General features: G+C 55.6%; 6 protein-coding genes across 6 annotated transcripts; 4 read left to right on the forward strand and 2 right to left on the reverse strand.

Moving 5' to 3' along the window:
• Positions 1 to 1,684: 1,684 nt before the first annotated feature.
• On the forward strand, positions 1,685 to 3,138 carry ACO1O0_001447 (uncharacterized protein; the record flags this gene model as incomplete). The annotated part of the gene is made up of 3 exons (XM_083190934.1): positions 1,685 to 1,954; positions 2,171 to 2,609; positions 2,675 to 3,138. 3 exons carry the CDS (start codon positions 1,685 to 1,687, stop codon positions 3,136 to 3,138), a joined length of 1,173 nt encoding a protein of 390 aa, XP_083054793.1.
• A 794-nt stretch (positions 3,139 to 3,932) lies between these two features.
• ACO1O0_001448 (Phox homologous domain-containing protein) lies at positions 3,933 to 5,018 on the reverse strand (the record flags this gene model as incomplete). The annotated part of the gene is made up of 1 exon (XM_083190935.1): positions 3,933 to 5,018. The coding sequence occupies one exon, from the start codon at positions 5,016 to 5,018 to the stop codon at positions 3,933 to 3,935; it is 1,086 nt and encodes a 361-aa protein (XP_083054794.1).
• An 876-nt stretch (positions 5,019 to 5,894) lies between these two features.
• BIM1 (microtubule-binding protein BIM1) lies at positions 5,895 to 6,826 on the reverse strand (the record flags this gene model as incomplete). Its single annotated transcript, XM_083190936.1, has 4 exons — positions 5,895 to 6,418; positions 6,477 to 6,589; positions 6,667 to 6,738; positions 6,813 to 6,826. 4 exons carry the CDS (start codon positions 6,824 to 6,826, stop codon positions 5,895 to 5,897), a joined length of 723 nt encoding a protein of 240 aa, XP_083054795.1.
• A 502-nt stretch (positions 6,827 to 7,328) lies between these two features.
• DRS1 lies at positions 7,329 to 13,277 on the forward strand (the record flags this gene model as incomplete). Its single annotated transcript, XM_083190937.1, has 4 exons — positions 7,329 to 8,918; positions 8,973 to 9,873; positions 9,988 to 10,046; positions 10,401 to 13,277. The coding sequence occupies 4 exons, from the start codon at positions 7,329 to 7,331 to the stop codon at positions 13,275 to 13,277; spliced, it is 5,427 nt and encodes a 1,808-aa protein (XP_083054796.1).
• Positions 13,278 to 17,894: 4,617 nt separating this feature from the next.
• On the forward strand, positions 17,895 to 18,596 carry ACO1O0_001451 (uncharacterized protein; the record flags this gene model as incomplete). The annotated part of the gene is made up of 1 exon (XM_083190938.1): positions 17,895 to 18,596. One exon carries the CDS (start codon positions 17,895 to 17,897, stop codon positions 18,594 to 18,596), a length of 702 nt encoding a protein of 233 aa, XP_083054797.1.
• A 1,593-nt stretch (positions 18,597 to 20,189) lies between these two features.
• ACO1O0_001452 (fatty acyl-CoA diphosphatase) lies at positions 20,190 to 21,245 on the forward strand (the record flags this gene model as incomplete). The annotated part of the gene is made up of 2 exons (XM_083190939.1): positions 20,190 to 21,089; positions 21,144 to 21,245. The coding sequence occupies 2 exons, from the start codon at positions 20,190 to 20,192 to the stop codon at positions 21,243 to 21,245; spliced, it is 1,002 nt and encodes a 333-aa protein (XP_083054798.1).
• Between the last annotated feature and the right edge of the window lie 224 nt (positions 21,246 to 21,469).

Here is a 21,469-nt window from a genome sequence, read left to right on the forward strand (position 1 = left end):
TCATACATAGTACACCCTAGCGTGTTTCTCCCCCAGAGGAGCTTGCTCGTGAGGGTTAGCAAACGCTCCACCTCGACAACAAGATCATGGCAGACGAATACAGACCCGTTCTCATGGATGACACTCCACTCCTCAAGGAGCGCTAAGCTGTAATATGAAAACGACGAATTGTTACGATAGGTCCAAGCTAGAGACGATACCTACTAGTAGTAGTTATCTGTAGTAATAGTACTCCGTAGTACTACTCCGTATTAGTGGATCGGCCCCGGGCCGTTCGACGTCGTCCCTAAAATTTGGTGCACAATGCTCGTATACCAAATAGGGATAGGGATACGTACTTACGTACGTTGTTAGTACATATTATTGATATCCGATTTTATTGTCAGCCCAATATCCTTAGGGTTTTCCCTGATATTTGGCGGCGCGAGCTGGCCTACCGTAGTTGCCCAACTTGCCGTTACTATCAGGACTCTACGAGTACCTAGGAGGAGGAGAGCTGTATAAGACAATACCGCAAGATGGTTTCCGGGAACTGGGTCAACCACCCCCTTGCCCAGCCCGCCCTGGTGGTCTGATGCGATGGCAGGCATCACGATCCGGGGCTGACGAGGAGCAGGGGGTTTGCTGGGGATGGGAGGGGTCCTACTGGCAATCCCTTGTCCGTAAATCTGTGTAACAGTATTACTCGTAATATCTCTTCAGCGTTCTAATCCAGAGGTGACCGGCGAGACATGCCAAATGGCATTTGCCCGCTGTCTTCTGTGCTCGCGATCGGACTTGCTTCTGACCAGACCAGCATTGTACTAACATGTACTATTTATTACTAAGGATGCAATACTACTGCTAGTAGTACTAGCACGATGTGTCGAAGACGGGGCTGTTGCAAGACGACGATTTTCTTGCTCTTTTTGTTTCGGGGGCGTCCAGTACCCCACGTGGTTGGGCCTGGAAAGCCAGACTTTCCAGCCAGGGCCCACGCCAATTTGCCCCGGTTGCAAGCAATAAATTAGTAGACATCTGCGAGACTGCGTCCCAGCTGTGCGGGCTTGACTCAAGACTGTTAGACTGAAAGCTCAGGAGGAATCCCGCGGCATTTCCCCAAGACCCTGAGCCTGACCCAATACCAGCCAAGGGCGAAGTCGGGCGAATCAGCAATCCGGGCGATTCATGGCATACGGATACAATACATGGGTTACGACAGGTTTCAGGCCTACCCCTCCCCTGAGAGCCAGACCCTGGGAGTTTTTGCGATGCAGAGCCCACATAGTCGGAATCTTCACTAGTATAAGCCACGAGGCTCATCATGGGTACGGAGTACGATGTCGTACAATGTCGTACATAGTAGTACGATGTCTAAGGGCCAAGGCTCATCTGCTCCGCAGTCTTTAACCGATGGCCCCCAACTTTTCCTGCTCCCCCTGTGAAGGTTATCGAAATACCAGGCTACATATCATATTTCCTACCTACGAATTCATGCCGCTATCGCCAGCCACGGGCTCGCCATCCATTGCTCTCTCCTAGCCCACATCGCCGCCATTTATTCCATTGATGCTTCCGACAATAGGATAGCATTAGTGTTCCTCGACATGCCCGCGGCTCACCGCCTCAATCTGTTCCGAGAGGCTGCACCCACGCATTGAAACCCCTTTTGCCAAGGCGACGAAACGGACGTGGGGTCGCAATCATGCCGTCCATCTTCGAGCGAGAATTCGACGAGGCCGCCGCTCTGGAGGCCTACAAGGAAAAGCTGCGGGAGGAAGCCGCCAAGCAGAACCTGTCCGAGGACCTGAGAGAGCCGGCGCGGAACCTCAGCATCGCCTTCACTGTTGTCGCCGCCGTCTTTGTGGCCCTGCGCTTCGCGGCGCGCCACCGGAAGCGTGCCCCTTATGGGATTGACGACTGGCTCATGGTGGGCGCTTTGATTATCTTGATTGGAAACTTCATTTTCAATCTAGTTAGTATGTTCCCCCGTGGCAGAAACCTCGGGGTTTGCACCGTCGCTGTTAGACTAACAAGCAACAAGTGATTCGGTACGGTGTTGGGTTACATTCGGGCCGCTTGAGTGTCGCGGAGCTCTCAAGACTGGACGAGGTACGCATACAACATCCCGGAGCCTCTGTGCCAGCCACATCCTTGACCAGGGACCGCCGCAGCTAATAGTATCTTCTAGATTCTTGTAGGAGCCGAAATCATCTACGTCAGCGGGGTCAACATGTACAAAATCTCGATCCTGTTCCTGTACAACCGCATCTTCCCCGTGCGAAGCATCCGCATCGGCAGCTACATCTGCGGCGGGCTATCCACGGCATGGACCCTGGCCTGCATCTTCGCCGCGACCTTCCAGTGCACCCCCAGGGCGAAGATCTGGAAGCCGTACCTGGAGGGCACCTGCATCGACCTCTTCCTTACGCAGCTCTGCATCTCGATCCCGAGCATCCTGGTCGACATTGGGATCCTGGCCCTGCCCATACCTCACATCTGGCGGCTCCGCACGACGCTGGCGCAGCGCATCCTGATCAGCGGCATCTTTCTGCTTGGTTCTTATGTCGTCTTTACCAGCATCTACCGATTTGTCGTGTACTTGAGCTACCGAAGGGCGGACGTGCCATGTAAGTCAGCCCATGCTACTCCCAAGGAACCTCCCAAGGACCCCCTCGCTGACGTTGTATACCAGACACCCTGGCCATGCCCATTGCCTGGAACGTCATCGAAATCAGCAGCGGCATCGTCTCCGGCTGCCTACCGACGCTCGCCCCCCTCGTCCGCATGGTATGGGGCAGCCTCCTCCCGTCGTCCAGCGGACGCAGCAAGGGGCCCTCCCACGGAAACAGCGGCGGCGGCGGCCTGAACACAATCGGGGGCAGTGGCCCGCTGTCCGGCCGCCGCTCGCGGGCCTGGGACAAGATGCTGAACACCGAGGGCGGGCACGAGGACCACGACGGCAGCGAGCCGTCTCTGGTCCCCGCCAAGAAGTGTGGGAGCATGAACGTCACCGTCTCCTATGACCGAGACCGGCACACCGATAACTCGAGCGGCGATGAGATACCGCTTACGGGGATACGGCAGGAGACGCTTGTTGAATGGAGGGTGGAAAATGCGGGCCAAGGCCAGCCGATTGGGACCGCCAGCTCCAGGTAGGGGAGATTGTTGAGTGATTGTACCATGTAGTTGGTATATAATTATACCCATTGTTGTTATATATATAGATATAAAAAGCCTTTTCTATTTATTGCTTAGGAACTTCAAATGATCGATTGGGTTTCGTATACTCGTAGGCTTGAATAACAATCCACCTTGGCCTTATATTTTGAATTACGCTTTGTCGTTTGATATAAAGTGATAAAGGGCTCTCATATTCGACAGGCGAGGAGAACGGGAATAACCAACATTGTTATTGCCTTGTATTAATATTAGGTGCCGGGTTGCACACGTGGATCGGTCCGGGGCGATCTCAATTAGGGTCATTCCCGGCCAGGTGGGTGTAGAATAGATGGCCCTCGGTCTGACGCTTGCGACGACAGTCACAAATCACTTGCGTCCATGCCAGATGATCTTCTTGCGAGACGAGTCTTTCGAACTAATAATGGTATCCTGGTATCGATAAATCCTAGCAAACGAAGGCAACGCCGGATCCCGTACTAACAAGCGCAGACACCCGTCTTAATTGCAACCCAAAACATGCTGTACGCTGACTGCGTGTGTGCTGTGTAGTAGTAGATCGTCTCCCAGCGCCGTAAAAGCAGTAAAAGGGCACCGCCACCGCGTGCCCATCACCTGGACTGACCCTACCGTCTGGGCTGGACGACCAGAATCGCCAGCACCTCGGCCACCCACAGCAGCCCGTCCGCCAGGCACCTCACCATCCACGTCACCCAACCCACGGCTCCCGCGCCCAGCAGCGTCGCCCGCATCACCAGAAGGGCCAGCCCCAGTCAAAATTTCCGGAGACGGTCGTTGCCCACTTTGATCTTGCCCTGGACCCGGTCCGTGTCATCGCTCATCATGTCTAGCATCAGCTTCTGCCGGTCCACCTCCTCGCTGATCTGGATGCCCATCTCGCGCTGCCTCTGGATGATGGCCGCCAGCTGCTCCAGGTCCGCGTCCTGTTGCTCCAGCTCCTGCCGTTGCAGCTGCAGCACCCCCGTATTGTCCAGCTCCCGCGTCCTGGCCGTCTCGGGCAGCGGAGCCCCCAGCACACGCCCTCCCGCCTTGCCACCTCGTAACAGCGCGGCCTTATCCGACGATGCCGGTTGCTTCGCGTCGTCGGCACCATTCCTGGCCCCCGACGCGGACGGCGTGCTGTTGGCGAGCTTCTCCAGGCCGTCCCGCTCCATCCGCGCCGCGGAGACCAGGTCCCGCCGCCGCCGTAGCTCCCCCTCGCCCAGCCTGCCAGAATCCTGGATCTTGCGTAGCCCGTCGGCCAGGGTGCTGATGAGCGTCCCGCCCTTGACCAGCACCCTCTTGGCCGCCGTCCCCGCCTCGGCCACGCCGGAGCTGTTCCCGCTGTCCAGGGCACCGTCCCGCCGCGACAGGCACTGCCTCGCCTCGTGCAGGCACTGCTTCAGCTCCCGGTGCATGTCGAGCCAGGTGTGCGGGTCGGCGGCCCCGGCGGCCGCGTTGCCCACCATGCCGCCCGCCGAGACGGCCGAGTTGGTCGTGCTCGACGAGCTGGGCAGGTTAAGGAACGCGCGCCAGGCGGTCGTGTCGCGCCATCGGCGGTCGGGGCTCTCGGCAATGGCCTTGAGGTAGCGCTCCAGGCCGGCCTGGCGCTGCTGGGCGAGGTCGGGCGAGGTGACGGTCGATTTGAGCCAGTGCTTGCCGGGGAGCGGCTCGGGGGGCGGGGCGCCGACCTGCTCGGACAGGGAGGCGTGGAGGCGCGAGAAGTCCGAGTATCGCTTCTGGACGACGTAGGAGCGGAGGGGTAGGCGGAGGGTGATGTTGTAGAGAGTGAAGGGTTTGGAGGTGTCAGCGCCGCCGACGCTGGTGGACGGGATGGCGATCTCTGGCGGCGGAGCCATGTCGCTGTCCCTTGTCGTATCTATCAACTCTCTGCTCTAACAGTAGACACGGGGCCGAGTTTCAGACGTATGATTGCCGGTAAACATGCCAGAACCAGCCGGGCGGAATAATATAGTTGTTGAGAAGAGTTAACTGTCGGGCATCAGTTGATGCTGAATGCGTCACCTGGACGTTGGCGGTGGAGCCGCTAAAAATACAGCAGCTCTGGCGCCTGGAGCTTCGGACCCCAGCTTAGGCCCATGCCATCGCAGATCCACTGACGCCTCCAGGTACTCGTACCTGGTACGTAGTGGATGTGCAACCATCGGCATCGGTGTCTGATCCGCCACCCCGTGATCTCAACGAAATGACTGGCTGAATGGAACAGATGAGATGATGTCAGGACCACTTGAACCGTCACATTTGTAGCGATAAAGGAGATGTCTCATTCTTTTTGGAATACAATTGTGGGTATGGCCTGGCTGGTCAAGTGGTGCTTTCAGCTAGTCTTCCAGGGGCCCTGCACCACTCGCTGATCAGATCATGCTGTTCGGGCACCCATCATTGAATTGACCCGGTGCCTGGATGTGGCTGTGTTATTACATGGATGGCTTCTTACGCAGGCCAAACTATGATTTATTACTTCTGATTTCGCATCATGTTATAATGCCTTGCTTGTAAAGCTTCTGAGCAGCTGACTGTTGTCCATCTCTGTTGCCATCTTTGTCGTAGTCTTCGTTTTAACATTGAGTAGTATCAAGCGCCGACTAATGCTCGCCATGCTCAATATGAATCACCGGGTCTATGCAACTTCCGCTCTTTGTAACCACTCGCCTGTTTGCCACGCCAATAAGTGCCTCGTAATCCACCCTTCCTCACATGGTATTGCATCTCTCTTAGAAGGTCTCCTGGTCGTCCAGAGCCTCACCCTCGGCGGGGATCTCGAACCCTTCTTCCGTGGAGTACAGAATGGCCTGGATCTGCTTCACCAATCCGTCCTCCATCTTCTCGAGCTCGGGGTCTTCATCGACAGCCTGCTGGATCAGGAGCTCAATGTCGCGGAGCTTGCTAAAGTAAAAGTCCCGTTCCCGCTCCAGGCCGACGACCGTCTCCTTGAGCGTGGCGTTCTCCTGCTGTAGAGCCGCAGTGGCAGGGCCGGCAGCCTTTGCAACGCGCGGTCCGCCGCTGGGGGTCACGCCGCCCCTCCGGGCACCGGTGTTAGCGGTGGCGGCCCTGGGACCACCAGAGGGGGGCAGGGCACCACCCTTCCTCCGTGCGACGGCATCGTAGTCGTGGTCGGGGAAGTTGAGATCCCAAAACTTCTTGGTCCACTGCAGGAATTCGAGGTTGTCCTGCATCTTGCACTTGACGAGCTGCTCGACGGGGATGGGCTTATCGATCTGGTGCTTGGTAAAGGCGTCTGTAGCACGGGTCAGCCGTGGGTGTAATTAAAAAGGGGGTTATGATTACGGCCGTACTCTGAAGCACCTTGAAGTTCTGAATGTACGCATACTCCGAGTTGACGTTGAACTTGACCCGAGACATGGGGACGTCCATATAGATGCTGTCAAAGACCTGGCACAGCGCAGCACTACGATATGGTCAGTTCGGAGTCGTGCTGCCCGATGGCGCGTCCATCGTGGTGGGGGAGGGTTCGAGGAGACGCACCCAGTGCCACACTGCTCAACCTTTGTGATGTTGAGCTGAAGCAGGCTGTTCAGCCATTGCACAAGTTCTTGTCTGTACGTGAAACCTGTCAGCGCCCCCTCGTCTCGCTATCTTCGTCGATATGTGTGGCCGTGAGGACTACAGACCGAGACTCGCCCATCTTGATTTCGAGATCTTTGTAAGCAAGAAGAATAAACTGCGTGTGCTAACGAGAAAAGAATCGAATGTAGACCAGGTCTAGGAAGAGGAGAAGACGAGAGACGCGGGGTGGGTATTAGGCGCTGCCGGGGTAGTGACACAACGAGCAAAGGGTGATGGGAGAAGAAATTAAACAATCGGTGCCGCTATTCGCGGTGTTCCATCGAGTGTTGAGCTGGTCGCTGGTCGCCCAATCAACCGTGGTGGGGGGAGGGGGTCTCTCTGCTCGGAGAAACGACGGTTGCCCCTCCATCTCTGTCACGTGCAGCTGATCGCAGTTGAAGGCCCACACTTTGCTGGCGCTCACCGCCAAAATTTCCGGTGGCAGAAAAACGGCCAGCAGGGGATCAGTGAATTTTTGCTCCAAGGCCGGCCCCACTGTCGAACTTGGTCCCATTTGAATTGGCATTTTCATAGCACCTGTCACTAAAACAATCCCCTCCCTCGAGGGTTTCCGCGTCAAGATGGCGCCTGCACAGAAGAGAAAACCATTGGACGACGATTTTGTCTACACGCTCTCCGACAACGACGAGCCCGTAGCCGAGGAGGAGCTGCTTCCAGAGCGGCCGCGGAAGAAGGCAAAGACGACAAAGAAGTCCAAGAAGGGCAAGCAGGAAGATTCAGAGGAGGAGGAGGAGCCGCGCCATGGCGTTTGGGGCGAAAATGACCAGGATGATGGTGCCATGAACCCAGATTTCGAGTTCATGGTGGACAACGCCGGCACTTTTCAGGAGGAAGATTTCGAGGGTTGGGGGTTCGACGGAGCAAAGAAGAGCATGAACAATGAGAGAAAGGGAGTCGACCTGGACGAGATAATACGTCGTCGGAGAGAGAAGAAGCAGAAGGGGGCCGCCAAAGACGAATCTAAGGATGAGGTTAATGGCGACGAGGTCGTCACTGACGTGGACGTCGATTTGGATGACGAGGATGACGAAGTCTTGGCGGATGATGCTTTCGGTATGAACGCACCATCAGACTCCGAAGAAGAAGGCGAAGGATCGGAAGATGGCGAGGATGATGAGGCTGAGGAGGACGGCGATGAGCCTGCTTCAGACGACGACTCCGTGGCCACGCCTGTTGCTCATCCGGGCGACGATGGAGACTCGGACGAGAGCGACGAGGAAGATCCCGAGGAGGAGGCTAAGAGGGAGGCCTTCTTTGCCCCAGAAGAGGCGGCCAAACCTGGCAAGAAGACGGACTCTTCTACGTTCTTTCCCATGTCGCTTTCTCGCCCCATCATGCGTGGTCTGGCCCAGGTTGGGTTCTCGAAACCCACCCCCATTCAGAGCAAGACAATTCCGATTGCCCTGATGGGCAAGGACATCGTTGGTGGTGCAGTGACGGGTTCCGGAAAAACGGGCGCCTTCCTGATACCCATCCTGGACCGACTCGTGTATCGGCCTAACAAGCTGCCCACCACTAGGGTTGTCATTCTGACCCCTACGCGTGAGTTGGCCATCCAGTGTCATGCTGTGGCTACCAAGCTTGCGGCCTTTACTGACATCAAGTTTACCCTTGCTGTTGGTGGTCTCAGCCTCAAGGCCCAAGAGACTGAACTCCGCTTACGACCCGATGTCATTATTGCTACGCCCGGACGTTTCATCGATCACATGCGCAACTCGGCAAGCTTCAACGTGGACACTGTTGAGATTCTGGTTCTTGATGAGGCCGATCGAATGCTCGAAGACGGTTTCGCGGACGAGTTGAACGAGATCCTTACTACCCTGCCCAAGTCTCGCCAGACCATGCTCTTCTCTGCTACCATGACCTCCAGCGTCGACCGCCTGGTGCGTGTTGGAATGGACAAGCCCGTTAGGCTCATGGTGGACTCGCAAAAGAAGGTTGTCGGGACTCTGGTCCAGGAATTTGTGCGACTTCGCCCCGGGCGCGAGGACAAGAGGCTTGGCTACCTCGTGCATCTATGCAAGACCCTATACACCGAGAGGGTCATTGTGTTCTTCCGGCAGAAGAAGGAGGCTCACAGGGCACGTATCATCTTTGGCCTCTTTGGAATCTCGTGCGGTGAACTGCACGGAAGCATGAACCAGACAATGGTTAGTCAAACCCCTTTCTTCATATGATGAACACCATTGCTTACAATTCAACAGCGTATCGAAAATGTCGAAGCGTTCCGAGACGGAAAGGTCACCCACCTTCTCGCCACTGATCTGGCGTCCCGTGGTCTGGATATCAAGGGTGTTGACACTGTTATCAACTACGAAGCTCCCCAGTCGGTAGAGATTTACGTCCATCGTGTAGGCCGTACAGCTCGTGCTGGCCGTGTGGGTACGGCAGTGACATTGGCCGCTGAGCCGGACCGCAAGGTCGTCAGGGCGGCCGTCAAGGCTGCCAAGTCCCAGGGTGCCAAGATTGTGAGCCGGAACATCCCCCCGGAGGACGCGGACAAGTGGCAGGATCAGATCGACGACATGGACGACGAGATCGATGAGATCATCAAGGAGGAGAAGACCCAGAGGCAGCTTGCTCAAGCCGAGATGCAGCTGAAGAAGGGCGAGAACATGATTGAGCACGAGGCTGAGATCAAGTCGCGCCCCAAGCGGACGTGGTTCCAGACGCAGGACGATAAGAAGGCGGCGAAGGATGCCGGCGGGGATGAGCTCAACCAGCTTCGCGAGAAGCTCAAGCAGAAGACGAGCAGCGGAAAACTGAGCAACAAGGACAAGAAACGCCTGGACGCGAGAGCGATGAGGCTCGAAGGCAACTTTGGCAAGGCCAAGAAGAGCACTACTGCTACGGAGGAGCGCGGCAAGCCTAGCGGGCGCGGACGAGGTGGTGACAGAGGTCGCGATAGAGGTGGCGACAGAGGTGGCGACAGAGGTCGTGACAGAGGTCGCGGGAGGGGTGGTGATAGGGGTGGCGGTCGGGGTGGCGACAGAGGTGGTGAGAGAGATGGTGATAGAGGCGGCGAGAGGACTGAGAGAGTAGATGGTGCAAGGGGTCGTGGGAGAGGTCGAGGAAGAGGCGGGAGGGGAAGGGGCAGGGGCAGAGGTAGGGGCGGCAGGTAAATAGTAGACAGTGTATTACTAGCGTGGAGCAGTAGAAGTGAACCTGTGCATTAATTCTATTGATCATAAATATAAATTATTGATTAACTCTTAGCAGCAAACAACGAAGTGATGATGCTAGAAGTAGAGGAAGAAGCTGTTGGTGCCACCATCCAGGTAACTGAAAGGAAGGAATTGGTGCGCCACAGCACCAGCCACTAATGGCGTCCCCGCGGCGCATCCCTCATGACATAGCAGCGCATCAAAAGGGCCAACTGCCATCAGCATCACGAGCTCCGAGCTCCCACCTGAGTTGACTGCGATCAATTCTGTTCATAACCCCCACCCCAGCTGACATGTGAGAAATCTGAATCCAGGCCATCTGCCGGACGACTGGCACGATTGCTCAGGCTGCTTAGATCATCCAGGACAGCTAGTCAACTACCGCCATCAGCTGGCCGTTCATCGATCCGATCTGCCGAAACGATTGGGTTATAAAACAAAAGAATAATCCGAATAACCTGGGGCCAGCAACCCACAAAGTACCGCGACAAAGTGGCTCCCTTCAGGTCCCCGCTCAAGTTCCTGCGGCTCCCACGCCAGCACCCTCACCACAGACAGAGCCTCCTCCGCTACCTCTCCCCTCGCGCTGTCCGCGACAGCTACCGCCAACGCCTCCTCGAATTCCACCTCGACGCCCTCCCGCACCTCAAGCAAGGGCTGCAATCCCGCATATACCGCTTCATTGTTGGGCGCCAGCGCCGACGCGCCGAGCGGAGCCGCATCGTCGACATTGTCGCGCGGCACAGCCGACGGCTGCTGCTGGGGCCGCACCACAACCGCCCCCTCCCGCGCGCCAGGCCCGCCAAAGATGCGCGGGCGCTGAGGGCGTCTTATAGGACACACGGAAAGCCAACCACGGGCGGGCCCGCGACGCGCTACGGCGCTGCTGCCATGGGCGACGTCGAGACGAACCCCGGCGAGCGGGGGTACCGCCGGATGAGGCTGGTGGCCATGGCGGGAAGTCTGTACAGGAGTGGGCAGCAGGCGGTGACGGAGATGCGGGAGCAGTATGCGCAGACCAAGACTGGGCTGGATGCGAGCTACGACGGGCATGGGAGGACGCATATCCCCGGGGCGTTCCCGGATGTGCCCATCCATGTGCACGGCAACGAGCAGATGATTCTCTTCCCATCATATGCAAAGAGGCACGTCAAGAAGGACTGGAACCAAATTCAGCAACAGCAACAGCAACAGCAACAGAATGCCCAGGACAGCTCTCAGGGGAATGAAGACTACTGGCGCCAGGAGTGGGAAAGGAACGAGGACGAGAAGGCCATTGTCGACGTGGACGTCAGAGGGTGGCTATACTCGCCGCAGTCAGGGCCGATGAACAGGCGTAACAGGATGCTCATCGGTCTTGCCCGTCAGCTGAGTGGTATACCTGCTCCGAGAGCCGAGGCGCAACACCAAGCTACCCCCGGAGGAGGGCTGCGCACCCAGCACCAGATGCACGAGGAAAGGCGAGAGCAGGAGAAGATTGATTGTGAAGCTGCGAAGATTGAGCGCCGGGGTCAGGAAGAGGGTATGGTTGCGAACCACGGCGCCTACAGTGAGCGACCTCCGCTCAGTGATTCCCGGGATGGGAGCATGTATCCTTACAAGGCGCGGCCCAAGAGTGAGCCGAATTCGGCTCCCGGGAGCCCTACTCTATCGGCTACGCAATCTCGGGCGACTTCGACTCCCGCGGCCGAGATGACGGAAGCTGAGCTGGTTGTGGCAAATACCAACCTTATGGCTCGAGTAGCACCTTTCATGACGAATCCCATAACCTACCACCCAGTCACCATGTTCTTCTACAACAATTCGAGGTCGCAGTCACGCACAGTGTCAACCAACGACGCCGGGCACTTCAACTTGCGCGCACCTCTCGAGTTTATCCCGACACACGTCAGAGTCTTAGCCAACGAGAGTCTGTCGGCGATACAGGAGGTACGCATCACGGAACCTCGCGGAATCAGCCTGATCAGCGATGTCGACGACACCATCAAGAGGTCAAACATATCGGGCGGGACCAAGGAAATCTTCCGCAACACATTTGTGCACAACTTGAGAGACCTGACAGTTGATGGCGTCAAGGAGTGGTACAACAGCATGCACGAACTCGGTGTCAGCATCCATTACTGCTCCAATAGCCCCTGGCAGTTGTACCCCGTGCTCGCCACATTCTTCAAGATTGTCGGACTGCCTCCAGGCTCCCTGCACCTGAAGCACTACACAGGGATGCTCCAGGGAATCTTTGAACCTGTGGCAGAGAGGAAGAAGACGACACTAGAGCGTCTGCTGAGGGACTTTCCCCAGCGCAAGTTCCTCCTCGTTGGCGACAGCGGAGAAGCCGACCTAGAGGTATACACAGAGCTAGCGCTCGCAAACCCCGGGAGGATACTGGCCATCTTCATCCGGGACGTGACGACGCCGGAGAAGACAGAGTTTTTTGAGACGTCATTCAATGGTCTGCGCCGCAAGACGTCCAATATGACTCTGAATGAAGGAAGACCGCAGACAGCCAGGCCACTCCGACAAAAGTCGTCAGTGACTGGTCTTCGCGAGGAGAAGCCGTCCAGTGGACCTGTCATGGGGGACTTGATCGACTTGTCCGAGGAGCCTCAACAAGTGAAGCCGGACGAGTCCGCTACATGGAACCAAGGCAAGCGCCCGGCTCTCCGCAAGCAGGCCAGTGCCTCCGAACTTCTTGGCGCGCGGAAGCCGCCGCCACCACGGCCTGTGAAGCCGGCTTCTCTGAGAAGTACGCCGTCCATTGTCGAGGGCAACGCGACAGCCGGAGGCGCACCACTCAACGGTGACGATAGGCCGCCACCGCTCCCTGCTAGGAAGCCAGTGGGCGGTGGTGCCGCCGGTACGCACCCCCTGGCACAGATACAGAACTCGTCGGCACAGTCGGTCGGCAGTAGTCGGGGTAGCACCCCACGGAGCGGCGCGCCTCCACCACCTCCACCCCGACGGCGCGGTACCCCAGCGAGTACCAAAAGTGCGGCCAACTCGGATATCGACTATGAGCCCCTGCCCCCGCCTTCCGCGCCCTCGTTGATGCCGCAGCTGCCCCCACGGTCCAACGGTCGCTCCCCGGGTGGCTCGCCGGGCGGGTCGCCGCAGCTAGGAGCCCAGCAGGCCCCGACGCAGAACAAGAAGCTAGAATTGTGGAGCCGGCGGCTGGAGAGGGCGCACGATCAACTGGATGCGCTGGGGGTGGCGCTGTACACTTGGCGACGGGGGGAGGACGTGATCCAGGAGGCGATTGGGATCGTGAAGCAAGCGAATCGGGACATGCAGAGGAAGGGGCGGGATACGAGGCCGCTGGAGAGGACGCGGAGGACGCAGGGGTATTGATGAGTGTAGTATCGCGGTATTCGCACATTGTACATACCTTGGCTTTGTTGGTGTTAGGGGGAGGCATAGCGTGTGGGTTTCAACATGACGTGGCATATACATATTGCCGAGGAGACGACACGAGAAAGAGTTCTGGTGGACGAGAACTTAGAAGAGTCGGAGATAAACTAGTAGGCAATCATAGAAGAAGTTTTGACTGCAAGTGTTACAGTTTTGTTTTCAATAAGTCGAAGGGTGGTGATGTCAGCTTGCCTGTAGGTACTACGGATACGAATACTTACTTACCCACCTAACTCGCCTCGTGCCTAGAAGGATGAGTCAACTCGCCGTGCGTCTGATCGGCACCTTTCCCTCCCCCCCCCCCAAGCCATGACCCCAGTAACCCCTTATGTATCAAAATTAAACACCTTTTCTCAGCGAAGTAGCTGCGCAAACACAATACAATGGGTACCTAAAGGTACTAATTCAACGCTCATGGATTTATTCAGTCCTTCGGGACCTTCGCTTTGCTTGGTTCGAACCCCGTCTAGTTTGCCAGGCACCTCCTTTTTGTTATGCATTCTCATCTTGATATCTTGCACCAGCCTGTCTCTGATTCTGTTTTTTTATTCTTTTTTTGCTTTCTTGATTTTCATCTTGAAATCTATACTTGTCGGAGAGTCCCATGTAAACACTTCTTGCGAATAGTGTCGAAAAGAAGTACCTAGACAATAATAGAAGATATTTTGACCCCAACTCTACGTATCTGAGGTGGTACTGTACGGTTTTCACCAGGCTGAGTGGAGGTGGCGTCCAGTTCGGCGTGAGTCAACTCACCAAGCGCTTGCCTGCCCAACCCGTACCTTCCCCCCCAAGCCACGACAGCCAACAAGCCCTTATATACCAAAATAACCCACCTGTTTCTCAGCGAAGTAGCTTCATACAAACCAAAAAAATGGAAATTTTGTTCAGTTAGTCCTTCGGGACCTTCGCTTTTTGCTTGGTTCGAGTCCCGTCGGTGCCGGATCTCCCCCCCCCCCCCCCTTTTTTTACGCACTTTACTTTCTTATATCTTGCCTCAACTTGTTTAGAATAGCATTCTACTGCGTCATCCTTTTTGTCTTTGATTCTACCACCGTGCAAGGGCCCCAGACCTTGTAGCACTCCCTCCTCGATCGCCACGTGGTTGGAAGCGCACGATGCCTCCATCTGCGCCTCGTGTTCAGGTAGCATCATTTAGTCACCGCCAGTTCACGTATATGATAAGGTAGTATCCCATGGCGGCAGGCCAGAAGGAATATATTTCAAGGCAGTAAATGAGCTGGGCTTTTTGTATTATCAACTTGGGACGGGATGGTCCCTAGAAGTAGAAGTACGCATAGATGGGGAAAAGTACAGATATGGCAGGTTAGGGGGCACTGGAAGATGGGCCATCAATCTTTCCTCGACGACACAAGCATCTCTTGCTGGGCGCCATGGGATGTCCTACTTGATAGGTCTAGGAGCCTGGTCCGGGACATGGCCTTTTGAGTCATCCCCAGTAGCATGTCACTTGCGTTCTTCACGTCTGGGGGAACCAGGCGCCGAACTGTATCCCGGGGCAGGAACCCAACCTTGGAGAGCTTAACATAAATGCCGGGACAGTCTCTACACCAGAGGCCCTTCCAGACGGTACATCCCCATGAAGCGAGGGAAACGGAATGGTAACCATGGTAAAGAAGTTGCCTTTCGGCACATACGAGATCAACGGTCTTCACGATGTCTGCGTCCTTCGCCAGCTCGACGCTCTTGCTAGGCATATTGACGATGCGCAGGATCGGGCCAGGGTCGCGAGAGGGGTTCGAGATGTGGTCGAGGATGAAACGCATAAAAAATGAAGTGTCGACGTGGTCAAGAATCGGGACAGGGGAGTGCTTGAGGTTGGCGATGGTGGCTCCACGCAGCCGCGTTGAGATGCATGCGTGAGGGGTGCGCGACGCGTCGACTTTTAATCGTAGCTGCGACCCGCTGGTGAACTTGGATGGAATGAAGCAGTGGTCAAGGATGAGTAGCCGGGGCATAGACAGCCTTACCTAGGCAATCTTCAGCTATTTCTTGGCTGGTGATAACTTGAACATGAGGAAGCTGTTATCCTGCCTGACGCGAGGCAGCTGGCTGTGGAGATTGGTCGCTTCATGGTGAGTCCCCGGGCTGCGGTAACCGGGAGTTCTATCACCGTGCCCTCAAATCTAATTTCACTTGACTTGAACATCATAATGATTTGGTGCTATAGTTTAAGCAGGTAGGGAGAAAAATGCATGAGAAGTGAAGAGCAAAAAGGAAACGTGAAAGTTGGGCGAGTTGAACTCGGGGCCAGCGAGACCCTGTCAGACTGCCAAAAGCGAAGGGCCCTCACGTCCGAGGGGATATGAGGGGCATGGATAGCTATTCGAATTGAAAGTTCTAGCCGCTAGGCTACAGTAGTTTTGTGTCTGACTGCTACTTCGCTGGGATGAGATGCGGAATGTTAATTGATAAGGGACATGGTTGGGCAGCGAGCTATTGGCGATTGCTGCCAGCTAGGCGGGTGGGTAGTATTAGTGGCTGGTGAGTCAGTGACCGAGGGGGACAGGGATGGCCGTGGGGGGTTCCCGTAGGCCGCTGCAGATTATCATTGACTCGTAAGAAAGCAAAGAGAAGGAGAGAGCAAGAGCAGACTTGGAATAATTCTATGATCTATTAAATAATATATATAAGCGGGAACAAACGGGTGAAAGGCTAAAAAAAAAAGAGAGAGAATAAAAAATACTAGAAGTTGAGCGGATTGAACCCGCAGGTACCAAGATACTATCTTGGACTGCCAAAAGCGAAGGGGTCCCATACCTGGAAGGGCACGGGAGCCGGAATGTGGTAACCGAAGTTGGAGCCATACATAATATTCGCTACATCGCTAAGAACTTAATGCGGAATATTGATTGATAAGGGATGTGGTTGGCGGCTGGTGCTGGCCCTGCCTGGTGTGTCACAGTCACATCCGAGGAACAGGGGTTAGTTAATACAGGCGCCTACACGCTCGCAACTGGGTGAGTGGCTGCACAATATCATACAATCATGTAAAGACAAAGACGATAAATATAGCGGTTTAATCATAGCTATATACGTTATTAATAGGCAATTGTTAGAAAAGTAAAGATTGAAAGTGAGAAAACAAAAGCCATTATCTAGGCGAGTTGAACTCGAGGCCAGCCGGACACTTCGACAGACTGCCAGAAGCAGAGTGCTCCCACATCCGAAGGGGCGTGGGACGCAGTGATAGCATTCGACCGTAATGGGAAACTAGCCGCTGGGATGCAGGAAAATAAATGTGTCCGATGCTACTTCGCCGAGTGTCTAGTGTGGGACTTTGGTTGATAAGGCGGGCCACATGACGGCCATGCTACCATGTGTATTGGTCTCGGCCGATGATCCGATCGGTGTTTGGCCCTCAATGTAATGCAACGTGAGTATCGGATGAGCGGCTAATGGGTTTAATCCTATATGTGAAACTTGACGCTGGGATGCGCGGCTTCACAAGTGTTACAAGATGGGATACTAGCTTGGTCTTAAAACTAGCAGCAGGGATCCATGGTGTTGTTAGTCGGTAGTGAGGAAGCCCCCAATACATAGGTAGTTGGCTGAGAGTTGAGATGAGATGAAGAGATGCAGATAAGAGCCGTTCTGACAGCCGATTGTGCGGGATGTAAGTATCGATGCAAGGGTCAATGCCGGAACTGACATCTAGTGCAGATGATAGTAGCAGTATCCGTACACGTACATGTAATTACGGCCCCGACCTGCCTTTTTTGGTTTATTCTCCAGGCCAAGAAACAATTCATTACTAATTGGAATCATCGAATCATTTTGAGACAGACCACCCGAATTGGATACCTGTTAGCAGTAGGTAGGCATAGTTAGGGCAGATGCTACGTTACAATCACCCATTAACATGCCTCTTTGGAAGTTTCTATATGTTTTGAGCCACACTTCTGCCCAGCCTGGTTAAACAAGGATGCTATACGTAGTTGTTCGGTATTTGTATCGAATGTATCAAATTGATTCTTTGGGTACTCGTCCAGCCTGACCGTTAGCAATCGTAGCTTTACGACGGTCCCCCATGATCGTGGGGGGGACATGATATGGCATCAACTAATTATAAAGTGATAGCTCAACATAACAAGGAACATCTAAATCCTGTTTATTTGACAATATAGACGTAGGCTAATGGTTCCCGGACTTCAGAGGTAACGTGAATGTTGGCGTATTCAACGTATTCTGCATAGACACTCTAGAGACTGGAGTCACTAGAGGGGGCTCTAGCAAATATTGAAGTTGTAGAATAATACGTTGCGGCCAAGACCCCGAGGCGCGTCGGAAGGAGTTCAAGGAAACGCGGCTCGGATCGTCGCTTGGCATCAAACTCGCACGAACGGGTACGAGCGAAACGTGGGGTAGACGAGATGCAACTTGGACTACTCATAGTGAGAGTGGAAAGTGGTTAACTGGTGAATATAAAGCGTGGTGCTTCTCCCACTCTTGGCCATCATCTCTTTTCCCAGCATCCCTACCAACTCTGCAACCCATATCCAAGATTCCAAACAACTCCCATCTCAGTCAAACACCATGAAGCTCCTCGCAGTCCTCTCCAGCGCCCTCGGCCTTGGAGCCGTGGCCAACGCCCACATGGAGATGAAGAGTCCTCCCGCCTTCCGCTCCACCTACAACCCCAACACTGGCTCCAACGTCGACTACGACATCCGCTCTCCCCTGAGCTCGGGAGGCTCCGACTTCCCCTGCAAGGGCGCCCACAAGCTCCTGGGCACTCCCGCGGGCAAGCCCGTCGCAACGTGGACCCCGGGCGGCAGCTACAGCATGACCATCACCGGCAACACCCCCCACAAGGGCGGCAGCTGCCAGGCCTCCGTCTCCCACGACCGTGGCAGCACCTGGAAGGTCATCCACTCGTACATCGGCAACTGCCCCGTCGCCGGTGACTCGAGCTACCCCTTCACCCTGCCCAGCGACACGCCCACCGGCGAGATGCTCTTCGCCTGGACCTGGTTCAACTGGGAGGGCAACCGCGAGATGTACATGAACTGCGCGGCCATCACCGTCGGCGGCGGCAAGAGGCTCAGCAACCGCGACGTGTCCACCAACGCCCTCGCCGGCCGCCCCGACATGTTTGTCGCCAATGTCGGCAATGGCGTCTGCACCTACGAGGGTGTCGATGTCGAGTTCCCCAACCCCGGCCCGGATGTCACGAGGAACTCCCAGAAGTCCAAGCCTCCCGGCTCTGGATCCTGCGGCTGGGGCGGTAGCTTCTAAGGTCAAGCCTGGGACTCATCGCTCACGGGGCCGTCAGGGGCTCATGGCTCAGGGTTGAGGACTCGAGATTTGCTTGCTTGGAATGAGGTTGCATGACAGCAGGTTCTGAAGTGCTGTCCATCTTCATCTGTATATATATCCAAGTATGCCGTATATATCTAAGTAGTATATAGTTAAGCTATCTACATATTTCTGGTGCTTGGTTTTAGTAGTGATTTGTGATAGCAACATGGGTAAAATGAATACCGCTGTGCTTGGGCGTTGGGGCAATATAATCGGCAGCCATAGAGTTTTTAAACATGGAGTGGAAGTATCATGAGCCCAGGTAGCTAGCCCAGATGCTTTACTTTTCTTAGGCTGTGCCCCTTTATAGGAGTTTCTCCCGAGTACGTAGATACCTTCCTTATATCTGTGTCTACAGTCTGGAGAGATCCTACCATCTTTTCATTGCATGGAGGTGCGTTGTCCAAGTAGAGAGAGTACTGAGATAGGAAGTATCTTATGCTTCCGATAGAGTAACCAAAAAACCTACCAGTCAGCAGTAAAGTCCCTTCCTTAGATTGTCATCCATGACCAAATCCCGCCAACTAACATCGTGATTGCATAGAAGGGACTCTATAATTCACTTGATCTTGCAACAAGGCGCGCGTATCTGAAGAAAAAAAACCCCAAAAAAAAACCCGATGACTCTCCTCGCTGTAAGATCTAAACATGGATGGATGCCGTGATCGCAGGGGTCGAAAATCGACGAGGTATAGGGTAGCCTAGCACTGGTCACGTTTGAGTGAACGCAACTCGATTTAAGCCTGAGAAGCACGAGAATGAGAAAAGCATAGAACTTTAAAATAAAACTACTAAGTTCTAAGGAGGCAATAAAAATAACAAAACGAGACGTGAAAAATGAAAGAGAAGGCAAAAGGGGGGGAAATTGCGGATCGAACTCGAAGACAGCAGTTTGCGGGACTGCCAAAAGCGAAGACCCCCCCATGCTCCTCACTGACATGGGAGGAATTTGGAGACCGAAGTCGATTCAAGTGAATCTGTACCATTATACTATTGCTACTTCGCTGGGAGAGGATGTGTAACTTTTGGTTGATAAGGTATGCTGGTTGGTTCACTGGGTGTCAGGCGAGGGGGCGTAGCAATGCACCACCAGTGGTGGTGGGTGAGTCAGATGGCCGAGATCACTGGGGGTGCTGAGCGGTGGCTTAGGCAGGTACCTTACGCAATGTGTGGCTAGAACTGGACATGGGATGCCGAGGATGAGGCCAGACGGTTCCGTGGACGACGACAAGATTCCTGGGGGTGGATTCGGGTGAGCTGGCAGAGGCCATCGTGGATTGATCAGGATACGTGTGTTGGAGCGAGGTGCAAGTTGACGAGGAGGCCCCACTCAGCGTCTGCCAAAACTCAACTGGTGTTGATAACGTCATGATTCCCCAGAGCTCGACTGATGCATTCCTGCCATCACCTTAGCAGCTTCCCGGTGGCCGCCGGCTCGTCAACCAGCCCTCTCCTCTACACCTCAGTCATTCTGCCTCACCATCCTTCATCACCACCCAGCATAAAACAGACCGACTACCCCCTAGCCAAATGGTCGTGACCCGCCGCGGCGCCGAAACTGGCCCCTCGCCATCCTCCAAGGCCACCACCGCCATGGCCAACGACGACGACAACAGCAACAGGTCCGCCGCCCGGTCCTCGCCTTACCTACCCACTCCCCTCGAGCGCATCGGCCTCGCGCTTCTCCCCGCCCTCCTCGTCTTCGGCACCCTCTTCTCCGTCCTCTCCCCGCACACGCGCGACGCCCCCTACGACTACGCCTCGCAGTCCCACGCCCAGGACCCGGCCCTCGCCCCCAGCTACTTTGCCCGCAAGTCCAACCTCTTCAACGTCGTCTTCGTCAAGCGCGGCTGGGCCTGGCTGACCGTCGCCTTCGCCGCCTTCCTGCTCACGCACCCGGCCACGGCCACGCCCGCGCGCAGGGCCCGCGGGGCCATCCGCTGGGCCGTCGTCACGGGCTGGTGGTTCCTCGTCACGCAGTGGTGCTTCGGCCCGCCCATAATCGATCGCGGGTTCCGCTGGACGGGCGGGAAGTGCGAGGTGGCGGAGCTGGACGTGGCCACGGGGGGCGCGGCGAGCGTGGGCAACATGGTCACGGCGGTAGCGTGTAAGGGCGCGGGCGGCAGGTGGCGGGGCGGGCACGATGTGTCGGGCCACGTCTTCCTGCTGGCCCTGGGCACGGCGTTTCTCATGGAGGAGGTTGGGTGGTCGGTTCTGCGCTGGAGCAGCTGGAAGCCCGACGAGAGGGCTGTTGTCATGCCTGACGGAGCGGTCAAGGGCGCCGGTGTCGAGGCAGAGACGGCAGCGGGAGAGGGTCGTGACAAGGGGATATGGCTCGGAGTGGGAGGCAAGTTTGCGGCTGCGGTGATGGGGCTGAACCTGTGGATGCTGCTCATGACGGCCATTTATTTTCACACGTGGTTCGAGAAGGTGTGTTTCCCCAGACTATGCCTATGCTGCGAAGCTCTGCTAATCCGCTCACAGTTTACTGGACTCTTGACTGCGGCGATTGGGTTCTATGTGGCCTACATTGTGCCTCGATTTGTCCCGGCTGTACGGGCTGTTGTTGGTCTGCCTGGCATATAACCGGAAGTTTAGATAAAGAGAGAATAGACAGAAGCGGCGAGAATACAGCATGTAATATTTATGCAGGATTTATTTGGGATATTAATGACCAAAGTCTGCGTTGTTTGGGGGAGCGAGGGCGTCGTAACGGACGCCAATTGATGGATGTCGGTGGGCCGTTGATCTAATGCATGTCTCCGCCAGCAGAAATGACCTCATGGCCGATGTCTTCATCCCGCCTAACC

The sequence above is a fragment of the Amphichorda felina genome, assembly GCF_050947745.1.
Source record: "Amphichorda felina strain 45539 chromosome Unknown scaffold_1, whole genome shotgun sequence".
Classification (NCBI taxonomy): domain Eukaryota; kingdom Fungi; phylum Ascomycota; class Sordariomycetes; order Hypocreales; family Bionectriaceae; genus Amphichorda; species Amphichorda felina.